Genomic DNA, 19,033 nt, shown 5'->3' on the forward strand with positions numbered 1-19,033 from the left:
ACTCCAGCACGGTAAAGTGCCCACCTTCCTCAACTGTGCGATGTCACGCTCACTATGTTTATTTAACCACAGCGTTGTCCTTTTCCACCACCAACCTACCACATCAATCACAGAAGTTCCTCACCCCAACCCAACTTATGGGTACATTCGCTGCTTCTGATCTGGACTCTTTTATGCCATCGCCATTTATCCGATCCTGGTCACAGCAGTCTCAAGAAAGCGGGATTGGTGCACTCTTTTTCCTCCCGAAAAGAGGCTCCACCAGGAGGTATTTTGGAGAAGTTGGTCACTTCCATGTGATAAGATGAAGGTGAAACTAGGAGAAGACTACAAGGATAGGGTCCTAGACCATTCTGGAACTCTCTGCAATTTCTGTAAGCTTATTGGGTCAGTCCGATCCTGGTCCTTTCAAGGGCTTCCAAAACCAAGAAAAAACCCAAATCTTGTAGTCCATTGTTTTGTCCTCAAAGACCAATGAAGCTGATCCAGGCACCTTAGTTAGCGCCTTCACTGTGTTTTTGAAGCGACTTACCCTTTCCGAGAGTTTGGAGAATGGTCTTCCAACTGCGGACCTTGCAGTTTGCATCTTGCCAAGGAATCGAGCAATTCCACTTATTGTTAAGAACCCTCAACTTATTGTGTCTTCTACAGTTTATTTTATACCTCTGCTTCAGCACTTTAATCAAGACCTCAGCCCCTTGCATTGCAGAGGGAACACCTGCTTTATTATTTTTATTTATAAGGTGCCACAATTGTTTTGCAGCGCCGGGGATACAATAGAACAGTACAGGGAGACCAAACTTTTTCGATTTGAATTTGCTTATCAAATTCTCGTAGAATCAAATCCTAAATGAAATCGAATGGTTTTTGTGTCTTTCGATCTACATTCGATTCGATGCTCGCTCCCGTTTTCACAAAATCGAACAGAAAAATCTACTGTGCAGCCAAGGAAATATCGAATTCGATCCAGTAAATCGAATGTGTACAATGTGCCATGAATGTATATCGAATTCAATATCTAATGTAAAAATACAGATCTAATGCCAAATCGAATGGGAAGATCTAATGCCAGATCTAATAGAAAATCAAATCTAGCATCGAATCAAAAGCAAATCGATGTGTGTGTACAGGGCTTAAGATGTAAGTAGTGAGGACGTGATCAACGTACTACTGGTGGCTGGTGGCCAAAGATGGAGATTTGTATGTGGAGGACAAAGATGGTCACTGAGTGTGTGAGTATGGGAGAGCTGCGAGTGACATGTGAAGAGAAGTGGGCTTTTGACAACAGGAGGGAAGAGGGCCCTGCTCTGAAGATCTTACAATCTAGTAGGAAGGGGAGACCGACAGGTTACATGAGGTGGAAGGTGGCTTGATAGCAGGATGTAGGCAGACAGACCTGCTTGTAACACATCAGCCATAGTATGGAGCTGGTAACAGGCCTGTTACCTTTCATGTATCCTCCTACATGGAGCAGGTGGTGATTGGTTCCATCAGGTTTGTGCTCACCTCCTATAGGTGGGTTACAAGGGGGAGTCGTGTGTTTCCTGCATCCTTCTCCTAGGACAACTCCATAACCCACCGTCTATGTTGCCGCTATAGCCTCTGTAGTCCGCCCTTTCTGTCCTCTCCCGTGAATGCAGCGGTGAGTACTCAGTTCCTGTAAAGTCCTTTTTTAAGTGTTTGTTTCCTTAACGCCGCGCTACAGTTGTACGTCTCTAACTATAAGAAAATATATAGATCTCTGCTGACCACAAGCAGCCTGTTTCCTGACATGTGCAATGCGGATAGAGCTGCAGCCAGAATCTGTGTTATCTTCCCTCCAGCGTTACCCACTGTCTCCGAGCTGTGATGTGAGCCTGTGACAGGCACCGTTTTGGGAAGGATATATGGATTGCCACGCTGTATATAAAGGCCTTGGCGTGGCAGAAGATTTTGGGCTTCCCCTATTGTAGCAGGTTCCTGTTTACATCGACATTTGTGGATCTGACTCGTCGGCACATTTCTGTAAAGGTGCCCACGTGTACCACAGAGCAGTTGAATCGTTTTCGTGGGGTGAAATAGTGGTTGACCCCAAAAGGTCAGCACAACAAATGTTCGACATGAGTATTTTTATGTTTCTGTTGAACTAAACATTCTGTCAGCCAACCAGAGCTCAAATAACAGATGGTAATCGATAGGGACCTTATATGCCAGGCATGTCTGCACACTGCCTTCTGCATGCCTATAACCCTGTGCCTGGCTACCACCCCCTGCCTGCATACCGCCTCCTGCCTGGCTACCACCTCCTGCCTGGCTACCACCCCCTGCCTGCATACCGCCCCCTGCCTGGCTACCATCTCCTGCCTGGCTACCACCTCCTGCCTGGCTACCACCCCCTGCCTGCATACCGCCTCCTGCCTGGCTACCACTCCCTGCCTGCATACCGCCTCCTGTCTGGCTACCACCCCCTGCCTGCATACTGCCCCCTGCCTGCATACCGCCCCCTGCCTGCATACCGCCCCCTGCCTGCATACCGCCCCCTGCCTGCATACCGCCTCCTGCCTGGCTACCACCCCCTGCCTGCATACCACCCCCTGCCTGGCTACCACTCCCTGCCTGCATACCGCCTCCTGTCTGGCTACCACCCCCTGCCTGCATACCGCCTCCTGCCTGCACACCGCCTCCTGCCTGCATACCGCCTCCTGCCTGGCTACCACCCCCTGCCTGCATACCGCCTCCTGCCTGGCTACCACCCCCTGCCTGCATACCGCCTCCTGCCTGCACACCGCCTCCTGCCTGCATACCGCCTCCTGCCTGGCTACCACCCCCTGCCTGCATACCGCCTCCTGCCTGGCTACCACCCCCTGCCTGCATACCGCCCCCTGCCTGCATACCGCCCCCTGCCTGCATACCGCCCCCTGCCTGCATACCACCCCCTGCCTGGCTACCGCCTTCTGCCTGCATACCGCCTCCTGCCTGGCTACCACCCACTGCCTGGCTACCACCCCCTGCCTGGCTACCACCCCCTGCCTGCATACCACCGCCCCCTGCCTGCATACTGCCTCCTTTAGGAAAACCACAATGCGATTGCAATTCTAGAGGAACCGCATGACCATCAATCAAGTTGCACATCTGACCTAAACTACGCTGTGATCGCAGAAGGAATTCTGTGCTTGCGCAGTTTCCCAATAATCGATTCGATCGCATAAGTGATCCAAACTGAATTAGGCCCTTAGTGCGCACCACAATATGTGTGATGCGCAGATGACTGCAGCTTATCCGGCTTATATTGTATTCAGGGGACAATATTCTAATCTTGAGCTACTAAATGTTGGTTGGGACTAAAATGACGTTTGTGATGTAAATACGTCTAACCAGTAAGACCAGTTCGGGAGGTGGAGGCTGCTGGTTGGTGCCAGGTCGTATCCGGCTGGAGTAGACTAGTCTGCAGAGTTATAAGGTGAATATTGGCCCCTATTCTGGTTCACTCGCAAAGGCAAATTCCTTCTTAAATGGACAAATCCATGTGCACTGCAGGTGGGGCAGATGTAACATTTGCAGAGAGAATTAGGTTGGGTGGGGTGAGATATATTGCAGAGTAAAAATAAAGCAGTCAGTATTTACCCTGCACAGAAACAAAATAACTCACCCAAATCTAATTCTCTCTGCACATGTTACATCTGCCCCACCTGCACTGCACATGGTTTGGCCATTTGAGAAGGAATTTGCCTTTGCGAGTGAACCAGAATAAGGGCCCATAGTGTCGCTCCAAAGTAGAGAGGGTCAGTTCTCCAGGAATCAAAATCTACTCACATTTTGGGGGATTCGAAACAAACCCGGTCCGACCCGGTTTGAATCAATTGGTGCTTCAGAATTCTGATTTCGGGTTTGGGTTGTAAATATTACATGATTTTGTTTTAAATGTTTGAAAAATAATTTCAGCTGATTTTTTTTTTTTTTTTTTTTTTTTTAATCCGAACCAAAACCCGCTGATGAATTAAAACCAAATCCCGGGGATCCGTGCGAGTCACTACTGTGATGTTTTAGTTGGGTGGATCTGCTCTATCCACTTTAGCAGGGATGGGAACCTTTGGCCCTGCTACAGTTTTGCTATTTGGCTATGCTAAACTGGCAGGGCATGCTGGGATACGTAGTTCAACAGCTGGGAGGCCAAAGGTTCTCCATTGCTGCTTGGTAGGTAGGTGCCTGTCTCCCCGTTTTACTCTCTGTACTATAGAATATTATTCTGGGTCTCATGTAATGCAAAGGCAAATCCAGACAGCCGCACATTGCCAGTGTGGACTATACACCCTTGTACGGAGCTGAGCTTCTCTGTGATGGCACCGCCTCAGTCCCTATTAGAGGCAGATAATCATTGCTGATGACAACGGCATGTGGCATGCCCTGTGCATATGCATCAGGTACCAACTCTGACTCCGTACCAGCACCATACCATGGGAATGTTTTCTACGTGCCCATACAATCATAGAGAAACGTCAAATATGTGACCAGGTCTAAATAGTTTAAGGCCCATACACACACAATGGGTGACATTTAATAGAATGCGATTTTTTTAGCACTTTCAATATGGCCCATATTCGCATTTTTGCTGCGAATCCCCATATTTAATGAGGTGCGTATTCCGGGAAGAAAAGGGCGATAATGGGCGATTTTTTTTTTTTTTTTTTTTTTTTTTTTTAGACATGAAAATGTGCAGATTTGAGGCAATGTGCGATTTTGTGTTTATAAAAAAAAAATTTTAATGTCCCCTCTCCTGAGCATAACCAGTCCCGAGCTCATTGAGCCGGACCTAGTTCCAAAAATACGGGGAACAAAAAATCAGGGCTGAACTATGCGTCTCCATCGGCCAATCACGCTATCAACCTCTGCAGCGCTGGGACAGCGCTACAGAAGGCGATAGCTGCACTGGGGAAAGCCGGTTCATCCCGCTGTCCGTGCGGGGTGAGCTGGCTGTGGAGCAGGGAGCCAGCGCTGGACCCTGGATCGGTAAGTACGGTATATTGGTGTAAAAGTGAGGGGTGTGTGTATGTGTGTAAAATAAAGTTATACTTCTGTGTGTGTGTGTGTGTGTTTTCTTTTAACATTCTTTTTACATGTGCTTTCTTTTTAATGCCCCACATGCTGGGACTTATGATTCTCCAAGTCCCAGCATGCGGGGAGGTTTGCTGGCACTTGTAGTTCTCCTGCATAAAGCAATGTTACGTATGTGAGATTTAACACTATTAGGCCAGCGTCCACTGGTCCTGGACGGGTGAAGCCTGGGGGGGGTCCCCGCTCCTCCGGGTACCCCGTCTAAGGCTGACCAGCCACGGTGCTCATGTTTCGGCCGGGGGACCTTATATAAAAAGTGTCCCCCGGCTGTGGCATGACACCGCAGGCTGTTGGAGCCCGGTGCTGGTTTCAAAATATGGGGGACCCCCAGATTTTTTGACCCCCGTATTTTTGGAGCCAGGACCGGTCCAAGAGTCTGGGGCTGGTTTCAGAAATACGGGGGACCCCCTATGCTTTGTGTCCCCCGTATTTTCCAAAAAACACTTTAACACAGGACCATGCACAGATCTCAATGATCTGTGCAGGGTTCTGGCCAATTCGCATTTCAGAACCTGGTCTAAATGTTTGGCGATTTTTAGACCCGTTTCCCGAATTCACATCTCATTAAATATGCGCATTGTATACTTTTCAACGGGAAAACATCTGTATGCGAGTTCCGGCGCTACTAAAAATCCTAAAAACCTTCAGAAAGTGCGATTTCGCGGCAAATTCGCAGTTTTTTTTCCCATTAAATACGCGAATTCAGGAAAAATGGCAATTTCGGGCTAATTAAATTGCAAAAATCACATTTTCGCATCTCCTTAAAAGTCGCCCAATGATTCTGATAAATTGCTCAGTGCGTATACACTTAGCGATCATCAGCCAGCGTTTGTCACATCATCGCTCGCCATACGCACTGGGCAAAAACGTGATGAGCGTGCAGCCTGCGGCATACAGACACATCGCTCATTCAAGAATCAGGCCCTGTGCGCATATCCATTTCCATCTCCAAGTCATATGTCTTCTGCAAACTGACAGTGACTGGTTATTCGGCATTTTGCCCCAGAAGGGGGGTGGGGGGATAAGGTGTCAACGCTGCGACTCTCGCTGTCTCTGCTTGGAATGTACTTTTTAGGAGAATGTTTTTTTTGTTGTTGTTGGCAGCAGGGAAAGGGTTAATCAGGTGCTTCCCCCTTTAAACCGCTAGCCTTGCTTCCTCTAGTCACTGTAGCGAGAAACCGTGCAGAAGTTCCACGTCTGCAAACACGGCTCCAGTTCCGCTACACGCAGACACCTCAGTCCCCCCGGGGGACTCCTGGATCTTCCTAAACACAGGCAGGGACCTGTCTGAGGTGAGTCTGCCTCTCTGCGGGACAGCCGGTACAGGTGGCATGGGTAGATGGGCACAGATTCCAGGTGGTGATTTCACAGATGGTTAGGGCTCACACAGGGATTGTATATGTAATTCACACCATAATGTCACTTAGTGGAGGGAAGTCGGATTTCCGGGGGTAATTTTCAACTTCATTTAGTTGCCTGCGTGTGGTACAATTACAGCTTGCTGGCCCTTTATTTACTGCTGGGCGCAGTGGCGCACCCGGTGTATGCCTAAACATAATAATGCGATACATTGTCATAGACACAAAAGATTAGTGACTTGTTATAAATAAATACCAAACATCCATAAATGAATTCATTAAATGGGGGCCTGTGTGCAGTCCCCCCCCCCCCTCCTCCTCTGTAGTGGGCGGTGCAGGTGCTAGACGAGCAGGTGTCTGGAAACATACAGTAGTGCCATCTTCTTGGTGATCCATACAGCACTCACGTGGGACTTCGGAGAGGTGTCCAATATGGGGGTGTGAGGTTGGACCCACTTGAGTAAGTGACCAGAGTGTACCACTCGCCCTGCACCCATTATACAGTGGATATACCGCCGCTGGTGCATCCAATGATCATTCTCACCGCCGCCACCACCTGCCAGTCCCAACCATTAACGTGTCCGTGAATCATAGCAATGACATCCCCAGCTATAGGCCATTATCCAGATCTGATCGCAGTACAAATTTGTTTTCAAAATAGGAAAACCATGTGCACTGCAGGTGGGGCAGATGTAACATGTGCAGAGAGAGTTAGATTTGGGGGGGTTACTTTGTTTCTGTGCAAGGTAACTACATTAGCTGCATTATTTTGACACTGCAATATAGATTTCAGTTTCAACACACCGCACCCAAATCTAATTCTCTCTGCACATGTTACATCTGCCCCACCTGCAGTGCATATAGTTTTGCTAATTTTGAGAACAAATTTGTACTGTGATCAGATCTGAATAAGGGCCATGGTCCGCTCCTCCTGCCGCCTTTCCCACCTCACCGAGCATATTGGAATCCAATGGATGAGAATAGAAGTGACGTGACATTTTCATATAATAAGTCCATAACTATATTCCCCGTTCCCCCTCATGTTATCATGTGATGTGGTCCGTGTTCCGTCCTCTGCGTGTGTCATGTTTATAAGTGACCGATCGGATCTCTGCAGGGAACTGAAATGATCCCTATGACCTTTGCAAGTTAGATAGTCAACCAAGTAATGCGGTGAGGTCAGCAGCGTGGGGGGGGGGTCACCTGGTTACGGGGGCAAAATGCATTTTGTGGGCACTTAGGAACATGCTGCAAGTGAAGGGTGAACAGTTTGTTTGTGGGGTGTGTGTATGTATATATATATATATGGTACTTGTTTCCTATCACGGCCACAATCGCGGGCATCGTGTGCCTTAACTTTAAGGCCCGCGATGCCCGCGATTTCCTTTGAAAAAAGCAGTACTCGGGTACATCGCGTCGGTCGTGTGCCTTAAGAAGGCACATGACACGACCGACGCGATGCCCACGATTTCCCCATAGGCTTCAATTTTAAAATATTTTAACATTGAAACTGAGTCCATTTAACATAGGAAAAAATGGGAAAAGGCCGAATAAGGGCCATTTCTCATTGGGTATGGCCCCGTCATGTGTGTAAAAAATAATGGTCCCCCATTGTGGCCACCACCCCCACGATCGACGCGAACCCGAAGCGTGGCGAGCGCAGCGAGATCGCGAGGGTCGGCGGTGCGCGTCCTCCGACCTTTTCATTCCCCTACTATCCACGTCGGCGTGAAGTTGAGAATAGATTAGTGTGGAGACCGCAGTGAGCCCCGCGAGGGGATGCTGATACCTGTGAAGCCCGCGAGGGGACGCAGGGATCTGTGAAGGTATCAGCGTCCCCTCGCGGGGCCCGCCCCTCACGAGCTCGCTGCGCTCGCCACGCTTCGGGTTCGCCTCGATCGTGGGGGTGGCGCCCACAATGGGGGGCCATTATTTTTTACACACATGACAGGGCCATACCCAATGAGAAATGGCCCTTATTCTGCCTTTTCCCATTTTTTCCTATGTTAAATGGACTCAGTTTCAATGTTAAAATAATGTAACATTGAAGCCTATGGACACGATGGACCCGATGTCTCCATAGGCTTCAATGTTAAAATAATTTAACATTGAAGCCTATGGACACGATGGACCCGATTTCTCCATAGGCTTCAATGTTAAATTATTTTAACATTGAAGCCTATGGAGAAATCGGGTACATCGCGTCGGTCGTGTGCGTTTTGGTATGCGACCGACACGATTTTTTCCGACACGACCACCACAATAGAAATCGTGGTGGCCGTGCTAGGAAACAAGTACTATATATGTGTGTGTGTGTGTGTGTGTGTGTGTGTGTGTGTGTGTCTAGTATCTGATTGTGTGTCTCCGAAACACTGCCATCTGTTGGCAGCGAGTGAAACTGCATCTCTTTGTCTCTCACACATTCACAAACACAGAGGCAATCACAAGGTAACAGACTTCTTCTGGCACAGGGACGAGATCGGTGTAATTCATACAAAGATGGCTCTGAGACGGGAAGAACGTGGCCAGGGTCCCCCGCACCTCCCCTGTGCTCTCGCTGTAACGGGGTGATCAGATGCTTTCATTGAACGCCTTGTTGCTGCCGTATTAACGTTTTATAGCCTGTCTCCCAATGCGCCCATACAGAGACCTGGGCCACATCCCCATCATGTCGCTCTCTCAGCCAATCAGCAGCTGCCCAAATTGGTGGCCACTAATTGGCTGACAACTCTCTCAGCCAATCAGCGACTACCTAGTCTTTTGAATAGGATTTTTCAACTCCGCCGGCTTCCTGCCTGCAGCTCCCGGTTTATCACATGTAAAAATGGCGCAAATCTTAAGGAACTCTCGCGGGGAGCTGCCAAGTCGGCCTTATTTATGGGGGCTTTTAGTCTCAGGCTACACTCGTTTACGTATTCATTTTAAGCGTTTTAAAGTGATTTTGTGTGTTTTCGCTAATGTACATGGCGGAGTATACAGTGGTCACTGGACACACAGGATTCCCATGTGAAAGCGCTGGATAGGTTATATACTTTGTTTTGCACAGAAAAGGAGAAGTCTGTGCAAGAAAACAAGAGTCTGCAAGAAAATGCATTCACTCCCCTCTGTACAGCAAGTTCCCCATTTCCTGTCGCGTTCCTGTTATAATGAAATGTCCGTCGCCGCTCTGATAATTGGGCCCCGACTCCGGGCTTTGGAAAAGGGAGTATTAATGGAATAAAGGGACAACGTTCTCCAGCCGCAGCCCCTGTTAGTGATATTACAAAGCTTTATCATGCAATCACAGGGAGTGAGAAGGGGAGGGGCTAGACAACTGCACTCTGACAACAACAGGACAATGTTTAGAAATAACTACAAAAATGTAGGGGATTTTTTACTTAGAACCGATTGTTGCTGCCATTCTATTAGCAATGTAGCTATAAGTTTGTTTACGGAAAACTTTTAAACCCAATTTTTTTTTGGGGGGGGGGGGTGGGGGGGTGGTCACATTCCAGCATCAATATTTAGCCGGTGCATATTTGGAAATACAATGAGTGAAATCACTCATTATGTCGGCTAGTGTGTACGGCTGAGGCACCCTCCCACGGGTCGTTACCGATCCCCTCCTTCGCCTGTGCATGTACAAACAAGGGAGAAGATCGTTAACAAAAACCCCACCGGTATCGGCAAAGGAGAATGCACTTGCTGATGCCGATAACGGAGCCAGCGTGTGCTGCCCAATGTGTATGGACCATTAGACTATAGTTAGGCAGTACCAGCACACGACAGACAGCACTGTTAGTGTACTGGTGAGCATTCCAGCCTCACAGCGCTGAGGTACAGGGATAGAAAGCCACCCAGCACTATTTGGAGTTTGCATGTTCTCTTCACAAATGGATTTGTTCCATTTTTTCTTACAATCCCAAAACATACATGTACTAGCAGATGAATTGGCTCCTGGGAAAATGGAACCTAGTGTATGGTAGGGAATGTAGAGTGCAAGCTCCAATGGTTCAGGGACTGATGTGAATGTGCAAATATTATTGTGGAACATGCGTGCGCTATATAAATAACTGGTAATAAATAATAAAGAAAATATCATTTGTTTCCTGATTTCTCCTCACATGGCAAAGTCAATCTGAGCAAAATAGCCACAAAGTTGGCGCTGCAAGGAAGTGATCCAGTAACTATCCAGAAACATGGTCCTCATTATTCCACCCTCACAAAGCAGCGAAAAGCCATTTTCTTACACATTGGTTTCATAATAAAAATCTGCATTCTTCAAATTTTTTGATTTTCACGTGAAACCCATAAAATATATAGGAGTAATACGGTAGCCCAACAGATAACCTTCTGCAGCGTGTGAGTGGCTGGAGGGGTGAGGTGGGCACTGCTGCAGCATGTGGGTGGCAGGATGGGTGAGGTGGGCACTACTGCAGTATGTTGGTGGCAGGATGGGTGAGGTGGGCACTACTGCAGCAAGTGGGTGGCGGGATGGGTGAGGTGGGCACTACTGCAGCATGTGGGTGGCAGGATGGGTGAGGTGGGCACTACTGCAGGATGTGGGTGGAGGGATGGGTGAGGTGGGCACTACTGCAGCATGTGGGTGACGGCATGGGTGAGGTGGGCACTATTGCAGCATGTGGGTGGCGGCATGGGTGAGGTGGGCACTATTGCAGCATGTGGGTGGAGGGATGGGTGAGGTGGGCACTACTGCAGCATGTGAGTGGCGGGATGGGTGAGGAGGGCACTAATGCAGCATGTGGGTTGGCAGCATGGGTGAGGTGGGCACTACTGCAGCATGTGGGTGGCGGCATGGGTGAGGTGATCACTATTGCAGCATGTGGGTGGAGGGATGGGTGAGATGGGCACTACTGCAGCATGTAGGTGGCAGGATGGGTGAGGTGGGCACTACTGCAGCATGTGGGTGGCGGCATGGGTGAGGAGGGCACTACTGCAGCATGTGGGTGGAGGGATGGGTGAGATGGGCACTACTGCAGCATGTGGGTGGCGGCATGGGTGAGGTGGGCACTACTGCAGCATGTGGGTGGCGGCATGGGTGAGGTGGGCACTACTGCAGCATGTGGGTGGAGGGATGGGTGAGGTGGGCACTACTGCAGCATGTGGGTGGCAGAATGGGTGAGGAGGGCACTACTGCAGCATGTGGGTGACGGCATGGGAGAGGTGGGCACTACTGCAGCATGTGGGTGGCAGGATGGGTGAGGTGGGCACTACTGCAGCATGTGGGTGGCGGCATGGGTGAGGAGGGCACTACTGCAGCATGTAGGTGGCAGGATGGGTGAGGTGGGCACTACTGCAGCATGTGGGTGGCGGCATGGGTGAGGAGGGCACTACTGCAGCATGTGGGTGGCAGAATGGGTGAGGAGGGCACTACTGCAGCATGTGGGTGGAGGGATGGCTGAGGTGGGCACTACTGCAGCATGTGGGTGGCAGAATGGGTGAGGAGGGCACTACTGCAGCATGTGGGTGGCAGAATGGGTGAGGAGGGCACTACTGCAGCATGTGGGTGGCAGAATGGGTGAGGAGGGCACTTATGCTGTCTCCCCTTTTTCCTGACTGATCTCTACAGTGTTTTTACAGAAAGAGTCAGGGAGTGATGCCCCATCCGGGGCCGACGCATGGTATTTCCGCACCCCAGGCAAAATCTCAGCTTACTGCCCCCACCACCCACACACTAATACCAATCTTTCGAGCCTTAAGGGAAAGTGGAGGTGGCATCTTAGATGTCCAACAACAGCCGCTTGCATTAAGTTTAGCTAGGATGATTTTCTCAGAGTCATCCTTCATTGTGTGATAGTCCCACTCAGGCGTGCCTTACAGATTCTGCAGCCCCTCGGCAACTGCCTTATGGTACAGCCGGCCTTAGTCCATACTTGCCTACTTTTGAAAACTGGTTTCAGGGAGATTATAGTTAGTAGTAGAATTTTGCACAGCGCCCCACTGAAGGGGCATGTCAAATCCCACCCAAACGGCGTGTCTAGTTCCATATATGGAGAGATTGGGAAAAGAGATTGTGAACGTGGCACCTAGAAGCGTGGGTGTGTACTGCTACATCTGAGAGGAATCTGGTAAAATGACTTTTATACAAATGTAGATGAGCCCCAAAGCAGTTAGTAAGAGATACTATACTTGGTAAAATGCTGGGAAATGGTGCTGATGATTCACTGTAACTGTATCTGTCTCTCATTCCTTTTTCCCCCAAAAATGTAACAGTGTAATGTGGGCTAGGTGACATGAGGGAGATTGCTAGACTAATGAGGGAGAGAGGGAGATTGCTGCTATGTCAGGGAGTCTCCTGCAGAATGCAGGAGGGGAGGTAACTATGATGTAACAGTGTAATGTGGGCTAGGTGACATGAGGGAGATTGCTAGACTAATGAGGGAGATAGGGAGATTGCTGCTATGTCAGGGAGTCTCCTGCAGAATGCAGGAGGGGAGGTAACTATGATGTAACAGTGTAATGTGGGCTAGGTGACATGAGGGAGATTGCTAGACTAATGAGGGAGAGAGGGAGATTGCTGCTATGTCAGGGAGTCTCCTGCAGAATGCAGGAGGGGAGGTAACTATGATGTAACAGTGTAATGTGGGCTAGGTGACATGAGGGAGATTTCTAGACTAATGAGGGAGAGCGGGAGATTGCTGCGATGTCAGGGAGTCTCCTGCAGAATGCAGGAGGGGAGGTAACTATGCCGGTCCCACCGCAGTGACCTCATCAGCATCCACCACTCCCAGGTCTGGGATAAAGCAGCAACAAGAAAGAGGATATTTTAGGCAGGGCCTCAAAAATGCCCCCCTCCACCACCAATTTATATGTTTACAGTGCTTTACATGGGATGCCGTCAATTTACTGATACACATTGACCAACAGTCAAAATACAGAGACTGTCAATATACCAACATTCAGTATAGCGACATTTCACATGCACAATAATCTCTGCAGAAATGGTAAATCCTGGGCCGGTCCCTGAAATGTCCTACCCTACCGACTTATTAATGCAGTGGTGTTTGGGCTGAGTATCCGATAGGTTAGAATGGAACACTCTATACTGCAATAATAACACAGCATCAGCCCCCTTCCCCCCTGGAGCGTGGGAGAGTCAGCGCGAGGCCCGGCCAGTGTCACCTCCGCTGCTTGGTATCTGTGTGGCTGCACGGTTGGGGACATTGTGGGCAGGATGTTTGCTGTGAGTCACTGTGTGGGTCGCTCCGGCTCGTCTTGCAGCCATTAAACATTAATAGACCTGAGAGAACAACATTGTCGCTGAGGAATAAACTGCGCTTGTTAAACCTTCATGAGAGCGTTTAATACGTTGGAGCATCTCTGCTCTGGTCCTACGCTCACAGCGTGTCCCGTCTCCATTACAGCAGGGAAAGAGTTACAGTGTGTAGGTAGGCAAAGGGTCAACGTACAAACTGTCGACGCATACAAAAGGTGCTTCAGGCCTGGTGCATTGCGTCGCCCGGAACACTTACCCGATCCCAACTGTAGGACACGTGGACAGTAGGAAATAATCCCAAAACATAAAATAATTGTGAAAAACTCATTCATGTTTCGACCGTTGTCATGTTGGCCTTTTATCAGTGATCAACCTAGGACATGTCGACCTTTTGCCGTGTTAACCTTTTGGTGTTGACCTATCGACTGTCTACCTAGATAGTGTAGACCTTTCAACCGCTTCCGATGTAACTAGGATACAGAGGGGGGTGCGGCCGGGGCGCGAGTGGACTGGCGGCCTATTACCAGCGATTTCAGATGGTCCGGTCTCGTGCACCCTGGGGGGGGCTGATCCGTTCTGGTAACGATGATGGTCACTCTGACAAGTGGGTGTATTGGGGTGCTGCGCCCCCATTCTGCATGCAGGCGGAAATCCGCAGCTCTGTTCTAGCGCATAATGCGGCCGCATTGCGCGTAAGCCGGGACAGACAAGTGTCGAGGTGAGATTGTTCTGGGAACCTACATCCTGTGGGCGACACTACATCCTGTGGGCCACACTACATCCTGTGGGCCACACTACATCCTGTGGGCGACACTACATCCTGTGGGCGACACTACATCCTGTGGGCGACACTACACCCTGTGGGCGACACTACACCCTGTGGGCGACACTACACCCTGTGGGCGACACTACACCCTGTGGGCGACACTACATCCTGTGGGCGACACTACATCCTGTGGGCGACACTACACCCTGTGGGCGACACTACATCCTTTGGGCGACACTACATCCTGTGGGCGACACTACATCCTGTGGGCGACACTACATCCTGTGGGAGACACTACATCCTGTGGGCGACACTACATCCTGTGGGCGACACTACATCCTGTGGGCCACACTACATCCTGTGGGCGACACTACACCCTGTGGGCGACACTACATCCTGTGGGTTGACACTACATCCTGTGGGCGACACTACACCCTGTGGGCGACACTACACCCTGTGGGCGACACTACATCCTATGGGCAACACTACTTCCTGTGGGCGACACTACATCCTATGGGCGACACTACATCCTGTGGGCGACACTACATCCTATGGGCGACACTACATCCTATGGGCGACACTACATCCTGTGGGCGACACTACATCCTGTGCGCTACACTACATCCTGTGGGCGACACTACACCCTGTGGGCGACACTACATCCTGTGGGTTGACACTACATCCTGTGGGCGACACTACACCCTGTGGGCGACACTACACCCTGTGGGCGACACTACATCCTATGGGCAACACTACTTCCTGTGGGCGACACTACATCCTATGGGCGACACTACATCCTGTGGGCGACACTACATCCTATGGGCGACACTACATCCTATGGGCGACACTACATCCTGTGGGCGACACTACATCCTGTGCGCTACACTACATCCTATGGGCGACACTACATCCTGTAGGCGACACTACATCCTGTAGGCGACACTACATCCCGTGGGCGACTTTACATCCCGTTGGCGACACTACATCCCGTGGGCGACACTACATCCCGTGGGCGACACTACATCCCGTGGGCGACACTACATCCCGTGGGCGACACTACATCCAGTGGGCGACACTACATCCTGTGGGCGACACTACATCCTGTGGGCGACACTACATCCTGTGGGCGACACTACATCCTGTTGGCGACACTACATCCTATGGGCGACACTACACCCTATGGGCGACACTACATCCTGTGGGCGACACTACATCCTGTGGGCGACACTACATCCTGTGGGCCACACTACATCCTGTGGGCGACACTACATCCTGTGGGCGTTCCCATGTAAATTCTGCAGTGACGCGGCTGGCGGGGGGAGGTCAGCTGACATCACCGGATCTCTGCTTCCCACCCTGTTTCCGTATAGGGAGCACGCACAGCTAGAGCACCTGGGAGGGACTTAGTTTTGCATGTACGCTACAAATCATTCGATGGTCAGCGAGCATCGAATGATTTGTTCGGCCGCACCCAGGGCCGCGAATGGATGTTTATACAAAATCACATGCAGTGCTGCAAAATTCTCAGTGCTGGGTGTGAACCAGAATCAACCCCTATATTACGTATTATATAAAGTGCTGTAGTAGCAGAATCCTGTGCCTTACACATGTGACCCTCTTATGTCCCCCCCCTCAGCTGTCCCATGGAGGTGTCCCCACCATGCAAGTCGCCCGTTACAGAGGAGGAGCCCCAGGAACCACAGCTGCAGGTAGGGTGTCACAGGAGCTGTGAGTAAGTTCCGATGCATGACCCAGATGCCCGTGGCAAGCTGGCACTTACCCGGGAATACAACACAGACTTACGGTCCCATATAACGGTACATGCCAGCTACAGGGAGCCGGGTGCTGCACTGTAACATCACGGGTGAGGAAGCGGCGGTCAGGCTGTGAGTCCACGCCCCCTGTCCACAAAGCCACGCCCTGTTTAGTGACAAGCACTTTAGGAGCGCACAAATGTTGGGGGGTGCAAGCGATAACAAATAACCAAATTACTCCTTTGTGTGCTAAAAGATGTCATAACAGAAAGTGAAAGCAAGTTTTGCACCTAGTAGCACTCCTCTGCGTGTATATAATATAACACTGCACCTAGTAGCACTCCTCTGCGTGCATATAACATAACACTGCACCTAGTAGCACTCCTCTGTGTGTGTATATAACATAACACTGCACCTAGTAGCACTCCTCTGCCTGTATATAATATAACACTGCACCTAGTAGCACTCCTCTGCATGTATATAACATAACACTGCACCTAGTAGCACTCCTCTGTGTGTATATAACACTGCACCTAGTAGCACTCCCCTGCGTGTATATAACATAACACTGCACCTAGTAGCACTCCTCTGCATGCATATAACATAACACTGCACCTAGTAGCACTCCTCTGTGTGTATATAATATAACACTGCACCTAGTAGCACTCCCCTGCGTGTATATAACATAACACTGCACCTAGTAGCACTCCTTCCTCTGCGTGTATATAATATAACACTGCACCTAGTAGCACTCCCCTGCGTGTATATAACATAACACTGCACCTAGTAGCACTCCTCTGCGTGTATATAACATAACACTGCACCTAGTAGCACTCCTCTGTGTGTGTATATAACATAACACTGCACCTAGTAGCACTCCTCTGTGTGTATATAATATAACACTGCACCTAGTAGCACTCCCCTGCGTGTATATAACATAACACTGCACCTAGTAGCACTCCTCTGTGTGTGTATATAACATAACACTGCACCTAGTAGCACTCCTCTGTGTGTGTATATAACATAACACTGCACCTAGTAGCACTCCTCTGCATGTATATAATATAACACTGCACTTAGTAGCACTCCTCTGCGTGTATATAACATAACACTGCACCTAGTAGCACTCCTCTGCCTGTATATAACACTGCACCTAGTAGCACTCCTCTGCATGTATATCACATAACACTGCACCTAGTAGCACTCCTCTGCATGTATATAATATAACACTGCACTTAGTAGCACTCCTCTGCGTGTATATAACATAACACTGCACCTAGTAGCACTCATCTGCCTGTATTTAACACTGCACCTAGTAGCACTCCTCTGCATGTATATAACATAACACTGCACCTAGTAGCACTTCTCTGCATGTATATAACATAACACTGCACCTAGTAGCACTCCTCTGCGTGTATATAACATAACACTGCACCTAGTAGCACTCCTCTGCATGTATATAACATAACACTGCACCTAGTAGCACTCCTCTGCGTGTATATAATATAACACTGCACCTAGTAGCACTCCTCTGCATGTATATAACATAACACTGCACCTAGTAGCACTCCTCTGCGTGTATATAATATAACACTGCACCTAGTAGCACTCCTCTGCGTGTATATAACATAACACTGCACTTAGTAGCACTCCTCTGCGTGTATATAACATAACACTGCACCTAGTAGCACTCCTCTGCGTGTATATAATATAACACTGCACCTAGTAGCACTCCTCTGCATGTATATAATATAACACTGCACTTAGTAGCACTCCTCTGCGTGTATATAACATAACACTGCACCTAGTAGCACTCCTTTGCCTGTATATAACACTGCACCTAGTAGCACTCCTCTGCATGTATATCACATAACACTGCACCTAGTAGCACTCCTCTGCATGTATATCACATAACACTGCACCTAGTAGCACTCCTCTGCATGTATATAACATAACACTGCACCTAGTAGCACTCCTCTGCATGTATATAACATAACACTGCACCTAGTAGCACTCCTCTGCGTGTATGTAATATAACACTGCACCTAGTAGCACTCCTCTGCGTGTATATAACATAACACTGCACCTAGTAGCACTCCTCTTCGTGTATATAACATAACACTGCACCTAGTAGCACTCCTCTGCGTTTATATAATATAACACTGCACCTAGTAGCACTCCTCTGCATGTATATAATATAACACTGCACCTAGTAGCACTCCTCTGCATGTATATAATATAACACTGCACCTAGTAGCTCTCCTCTGCATGTATATAACATAACACTGCACCTAGTAGCACTCCTCTGCATGTATATAACATAACACTGCACCTAGTAGCTCTCCTCTGCATGTATATAACATAACACTGCACCTAGTAGCACTCCTCTGCATGTATATAATATAACACTGCACCTAGTAGCACTCCTCTGCGTGTATATAATATAACACTGCACCTAGTAGCACTCCTCTGCGTGTATATAACATAACACTGCACCTAGTAGCACTCCTCTGCGTGTATATAATATAACACTGCACCTAGTAGCACTCCTCTGCGTGTATATAATATAACACTGCACCTAGTAGCACTCCTCTGCATGTATATAACATAACACTGCACCTAGTAGCACTCCTCTGCATGTATATAATATAACACTGCACCTAGTAGCACTCCTCTGCGTGTATATAATATAACACTGCACCTAGTAGCACTCCTCTGCGTGTATATAATATAACACTGCACCTAGTAGCACTCCTCTGCCTGTATATAATATAACACTGCACCTAGTAGCACTCCTCTGCGTGTATATAATATAACACTGCACCTAGTAGCACTCCTCTGCGTGTAT

At 49.1% G+C, this 19,033-nt stretch overlaps 1 protein-coding gene across 2 annotated transcripts in view; it reads left to right on the top strand.

Annotated features, from left to right (window-relative positions):
• Positions 1-6,333: 6,333 nt before the first annotated feature.
• Positions 6,334-19,033, top strand: part of ARHGAP33 (Rho GTPase activating protein 33) — a 53,141-nt gene continuing 40,441 nt past the window's right edge. Inside the window, exons 1-2 of one of the 2 annotated variants that reach the window (XM_083161993.1) lie at positions 6,334-6,383; positions 16,068-16,140. In XM_083161993.1, the coding sequence (XP_083018119.1) occupies positions 16,075-16,140 (66 nt within the window). In that variant the 5' untranslated portion in view covers positions 6,334-6,383; positions 16,068-16,074. The remainder of the gene's footprint in view (positions 6,384-16,067; positions 16,141-19,033) is intronic. The other variant, XM_083161991.1, reaches the window with a different exon arrangement.

The sequence above is a fragment of the Crinia signifera genome, chromosome 19, assembly GCF_055691185.1.
Source record: "Crinia signifera chromosome 19, ASM5569118v1, whole genome shotgun sequence".
In the NCBI taxonomy this organism is placed as follows: Eukaryota; Metazoa; Chordata; class Amphibia; order Anura; family Myobatrachidae; genus Crinia; species Crinia signifera.